This window comes from Glycine max, chromosome 2 (assembly GCF_000004515.6).
Source record: "Glycine max cultivar Williams 82 chromosome 2, Glycine_max_v4.0, whole genome shotgun sequence".
In the NCBI taxonomy this organism is placed as follows: domain Eukaryota; kingdom Viridiplantae; phylum Streptophyta; class Magnoliopsida; order Fabales; family Fabaceae; genus Glycine; species Glycine max.
Window position 1 is genome coordinate 45,202,391 of NC_016089.4, and position 6,238 is coordinate 45,208,628.

General features: G+C 29.9%; 1 protein-coding gene across 1 annotated transcript; it reads left to right on the forward strand.

The window, feature by feature from the left end:
* The first annotated feature begins 3,449 nt into the window (after nt 1-3,449).
* GASA1 (gibberellin-regulated protein 1) lies at nt 3,450-4,489 on the forward strand. Its single transcript, NM_001248226.3, has 3 exons — nt 3,450-3,635; nt 3,764-3,797; nt 3,976-4,489. The coding sequence occupies exons 1-3, from the start codon at nt 3,558-3,560 to the stop codon at nt 4,155-4,157; spliced, it is 294 nt and encodes a 97-aa protein (NP_001235155.2). The 5' UTR covers nt 3,450-3,557; the 3' UTR covers nt 4,158-4,489.
* Nucleotides 4,490-6,238: the final 1,749 nt, after the last annotated feature.

Consider the following 6,238-nt stretch of genomic DNA (forward strand, 5'->3'; position numbering starts at 1 on the left):
GGATGAAAGGAAAGAAAACACGGATAACTATATATTTTCTTTTGTTTTGTTAGAAAGAAAGTAAAAAAGAAAATGGAGAGAAATGTTGACTGTTAGAGACAATTTTTCTTTTTTCTCATTTTCCTCTCAATTCAAATTTAAAATTTTTCTTTCCTCTCTCTTTTTCTTTCCTTCAATCTAAGCATAAGTTAACAAGAGCCAGATTAATAAAGCAATTATGAGAAAATGGTTGAGGATGAAAATGAACTCATGCAAAGTCGCAAGCAAACATCTCTCTGGATTTTAGAGTATCTGGTAATGATCTCAAATGGTCAACATTCTTCAGCGATAGTCTGAAAATGCGACAAGGACACTACAGACACACAATAATTACTTAAAAAAATTTGTTCTTATAACAACTACAGATGGACTGAAAAAGCAATAAGCTTTCCTGTGCCTTTAAAAAAAGCTTCTTGGGGTAGAAGATAATAAAGGAAATTAAGAAGAAAACACCCAAAATCGTGGAGAGTTTAGATTCCTGAACATCTTTTAAGCTCTAAATAGTGAAAAACTAAACTCAAGTTGGGCTAGGCATGGCTTGCAAAGTGGGCTACCCAAAGGGTTTGGTACAGAGGAGTGGTAACTATCATGGCTGTTGCTTCTTGCACTCCCATTATTGCTTCATGCACTTTCCTTCTGACATGAAAAATCCATGACCGAATGCAATTCCCATTTCATTGTGGAAAGTGTATTTCTGGAATAGACTTTCTATAATGAAATGGGAAGTGCAAGATCAATTTGAATCCTAAAGTTGTTCGTCGCCCATTTCATCATTTTCAATCTTTTTATTTTGCAATACCTCACACAAATCACACCAGAATGAGAGATCGTTGTGCAAATAAAAGACTATGCAATTAAAAAAGACTTAAAGAAATTAATTGGTACTACCTATACCAATAAAATGCATATACTTTTTAATAACTCATTATTTAAGAACTTCACAGTTAAGTGTGTTTGACTTGAAGTATCGTGATGTGTGAGACACTGAGAAATCATAATAATTGATTCAATTATTATTAATAAAGGAAATTCATACAATAATTATTTTTTTTTATAAATGGTAAATTCTATCCAATTAAATTAATTTTAATAAAAAAGACAATTTATAAAGACACTAACTAGTATCAAAAAGATAATTTATATTACCATTAATTTGATTACTTTAGAAAATAACTTAAATCAATAATTAATTACAAATATTTTCATAAAAATTAATACAATCAGAAACTATGGTATTTTATCAAAATATACATTGATATTGTGCTTCCTTTATGCATTTGATCAACAGATAAGACGATAAAAAAATACACAACAAAAATGCAATTTTTATTAACAAAATACACAATGGAATGTGTTTTTATTGTGTATTTTTATTTTTCACCCTCTCTTACACAACAACAATGCAATTCCGTTATTTATTTTGATCAATGGAATCATGTTTTCATGAAAGTGGTATTTTCAGATTAATAAAATATAATAAAGTTAGGGGTCAAAATAGTAAAATTGAAGATGAAAATAGCGGCTCCCTTCGAGACCATGTTCTTTCGATTTTTGTGAGATTGGGCTTGTTGAGCTCTCAATCTAACGAAAAATAAACAAACCAAAGTCTGAAGCCGAGTGAGTCATTCTCCAAAAATATAATTAGTAATCAATCATCGATCAATGTCCATATATATCCATTTACAATTTTTTTTTTACCAAATCCATTTACATATCATTCTCTCATTTCTCTGCCCTTTTGCAGATCAATGTTCATTTCATTTACATATTAATAATGTCCATTTCATAAAAAGAGAACCACAAAAAATAGTAAATTATAATAAAATACAGAAAGTAAAAAAAAAAAGAGGGAAAAGTTCTCTGTACGTCCTCTATGAACAGAAGTTGCTACACCCCTATCATCATCATCATCTACAGGTAGTTTGAAAAATTCATCTAGAAGAAGATGATTTTTAAATCCTCATTTTCACTCAATCAACACACACTTACCTCTTTCACTCATCACTCTTCTCTCAATCATCTCATCTTTCACTCAAAAGTTTATTTCCACGCACGATCTTTTATCCTATTGTTTTTATTCGGCCTATCAGTTTATCACCTAACTTTTTTTTTCCGATTTCTAATTGTTTACAGCACAACATTCATTCATTTACTATTTCTAATATCTATTTATTAGTTTTTACAATATGCCAACTTAATAGTTACTTTATTAAATTACATATCCTTTTAATATCAAAAAAATAATTTAATAAAAATATGACATCTGATTAAAAATAAGTATTTGCAATTTCATTTCAAAATAAATTATTATAACTATCTTTTGACAAAATAAATTATATATTACTTTAACTATTATTACTACTATTTTCTTATCAAAATAAAATAAAATGTTTAATCTAGACTATGTCACATTAATAAAAAGATTGAAACATGGATTTTGTATAAAGGCTAATAAATTACTACAATTTTGATATGGTATAAATCTTGCAAAATTATAATACATAGAGAAAATCCTCTGCTAATAATCTACGATTTTTTCAGCAACTACAAATGGAATCGTTATAAATCAACCAATTCATATTCTAAAAAAATTGCAACTCTACTTTAAATAGGCATTTTAAAGGCTGAAACAGAATTATATCATGCATGTGATTGTATTCGCTCACTACATCGTCAATTCGTCATCACTTCAGTATATTATATTGTCAAGTTATATTGAAAAAAATATCCATCAATTTCATGATACAAAATTAATGCATACAACAGTAAAGTGCATGTTCAGTCACGTGTCCATCCGTACACGAGGAATGAATTGGGATCGTAGAGCAAAAGCAGAAATGTTGGACCTATATATAAAAGGTAATAATAACATAATAATATTATAAACATCAAGTTATCCCATTCTTGTAATATATATAGCTTGTTTGAGTTCAAGGTGCCCAGTTAAAATTTTTTATTACATTTTTTAGAAAAATGGAACGTGTATAAAGTATATAAATAGCATTTTTCTTGAGATTTTTAAAAGCTCCATACAAACAATATACTCTTGTGAAGGACAATGATTCTATTATATTATAGGCATTGGTGGAGAAAGAAAGAAAGAGGAAGTGAAACAAATAGTGATAATAACAAAAGTAAATGGAAGAAGAAGGGACCTACCAGCATGTTACTCAGTTGACAAAAGCGAATCAAAACAAAATGTAACAAAAGATACGCCGCGGTTATCGCTTACTTTCTCATGCAGCATTTTCCCAATCAACTCCTACGTACCCTTTTCAACGCCTTAAACAACGGAATTCTATTGCAAATTTCTTTTGTCTTAAAACTTTTCAATATTAGCTAGAATCATGATTTGGACTACGACCCTCTATTGTTCCTATAAATATCGGTCCAATTCCTAAGTAAGAAAAATAACAAACACTTATTATATATTCATCTTTCTCTTTTTTAGCTTTTCTTTTCCTCTAAAAGTGAGTCCTTCCTTCTTCGATCACTTGTTAAATTCACATATCATAGCAATGGCAGCACGTTCCTACAGCCCCATCATGGTTGCCCTCTCTTTGCTTCTTTTGGTCACATTCTCTAATGTAGCTGAGGTAAATATCATATTCATGCATTGCCTCTATAGTAGTAGCATATGTTATAAATTTAATTGAACATCAAAATAGAAGTCCAATTGTTCTAACTATTGCAAAATTTGTTTGTGTAAATAATATTTGAACAGGCTTATACACGCAGTGGAACACTTCGTCCTTCAGGTATATATGCAATGCCCACTCATCTGATTCTCGTGCGTTCATATATTTTGCAAATAAGAAGCCAACATTTTAATGTTTTGTCGCCCCTGGCTAGTAATCATCATGTTAGTTAGTTTTAACTTTTAAGGGGTTTAATTAATTTGTATGCTAAATGCTAACAATGAGATTAATGAAACAGATTGTAAACCAAAGTGTACTTACCGTTGCTCTGCAACTTCACACAAGAAGCCATGCATGTTTTTCTGCCAGAAGTGTTGTGCTAAATGCCTATGCGTTCCTCCTGGTACATATGGCAACAAGCAAATTTGCCCTTGCTACAACAGCTGGAAGACCAAGGAAGGAGGACCCAAATGCCCTTAAACCCCTTAATTGCCTAATATATAAATAATTTAATAAGCAATGTAATCCTATATGACTCTTCATGAGCAATTTTCTATCTCTACATAGATAAGCAATGCTGTTTTAATTGTTTAGTTGATAGCACCTGGGGACACATTTAGTTATGTTCCCTTCAGTTTTCAGAGGGAAAACTATATTTTTAGCAAATTGTATTTTGTGTTGCTATATATTATATATATAGTCTATATTTTTTAATTGACTTTGGCATCCGGGCATTTGAGACTGAGAAGAGCATGCTTCCCTTTGACAAACATCTTGAAAAGTGTGTCTAATGTGTGTTTGGATTGTAAGTGGGAAAGTTTCAACCGCAGGTTGAAAAAAGTTTGAAAGCTTAATAAGTGCAATCTTATGATTCTTCAGCATGCCTCAATGGCTTGAAACTAATTAATCTTTTTTCTCTTCACACGCATTGTAGTGTTGTGGAAGCACCAGATCTAGGAAATATGGATATGGATACTACATGTCGCATGAGTAATATGATATAATACAGACGCAAGGCTATACAACATATGGAACCAAATATAAAATTAACATAAAAAAAACAAAGATCTTAAATTAAAACCAAAACAGTAATACTCCACTCAGTTTTTTTTTTTTTTCCGGTAAAAAAATTATAGGATGCACATTAGGGGTATAAGATGGAGTTTGGGAGGTATCTATATAAAAAGGATACATGTCCAAGTACAACAATCATTTTGAAATGTCTACACTTCCTTGCCTCTCTCACCTGGGAAAGTTAGTTGCCAGATAGGATAAATCCTTTAGCTAATATTCAAAATATCAACATATAGAATCTGTTTGCAAATGCTAAAATATTAAATTTTACGAAAATCGAGTACTTTGTTATTTAAGTTTCACTTATAGGCTTCTAGTAGTTGAGGCTATAAGATCTATCTTAATACCCCATCTTTTTTTTTTCTTGAATCAGAACCAACTACCAACACATCAACTTCCAACTTACATTCATGGTAATGCCATATGTGACTCACATTAAAAATAGTCCCAAGTATGATATCTGTCGCACATTCCAACCAATTTCATAACCAGCCCATGTTAATTGGTTTTATGAGATATCTGAGCAGTATAGAACTAACAATCTGCTAATTAAATCTTGATTGATCAGTGAATCAATATTTAACATTTTGTCTGTTTCAAAATATTAAATTATCAATACGATGAAAATAGACAGAAAATACAAGTGAGGATGTTACAGTACGCAAACACCACGAATACGTGCACGGATGCACATATATAATATTCTTAATTACCTATTATTTTAAAACATAATCTTATATCACAATTTTAATTATTTACCATAAATATAATATAATTTATTTATTTAAAAACAAATATAACAAGCCTATCATTTGAAGCACGATCAACTTTTAAATAAAAATATAGAAATCAAGTTGTGTCACTAATTTTTTTAAAGATTAAAAAAATGAATATTAACTATTTTAAATATTAAAAAGGAATAACACACTCAAAAGATTAAAAAAAGGAATAACACGTATACAACATGTAGCACCCTCATTTTTGTGGCACCCTCTACCCCAACATACATATTTATATAATATCGTATATGAAAATACAAAATTAATTAAAATTACTTTATTCAATAAACATAAAAGAGTGCAGGTAAAAGGTTCACATTTACATTAATCACCAAATTAAAAACTTATCAAATAAGAGTATAAAAATATCTTTGACTCAAACCAAGGTCATCTAATTTTTACAAAAGGAAACAAGTTAAACAGTGAAAAATAACATAAATAACATGTTCAAAACATTATGCAAATATTACAGAAACCTATGTCCCAATTTCACATCATATTAGAGTATTGTATTCTAACGTCCTTTAGCGTGAAGTTCTCTATAGTTATTCACCTAATCATCTGCTCTCACGAACACAAAGTTTGAGATCATCACAAGATTCAAACACAAATAATTCACAGGGAGTGGGTTATCACATTCCTAACTAATAGAGAGAAATGAGACAACATAAATGTATATATCATATAAATGAAATACAACTTACTTCA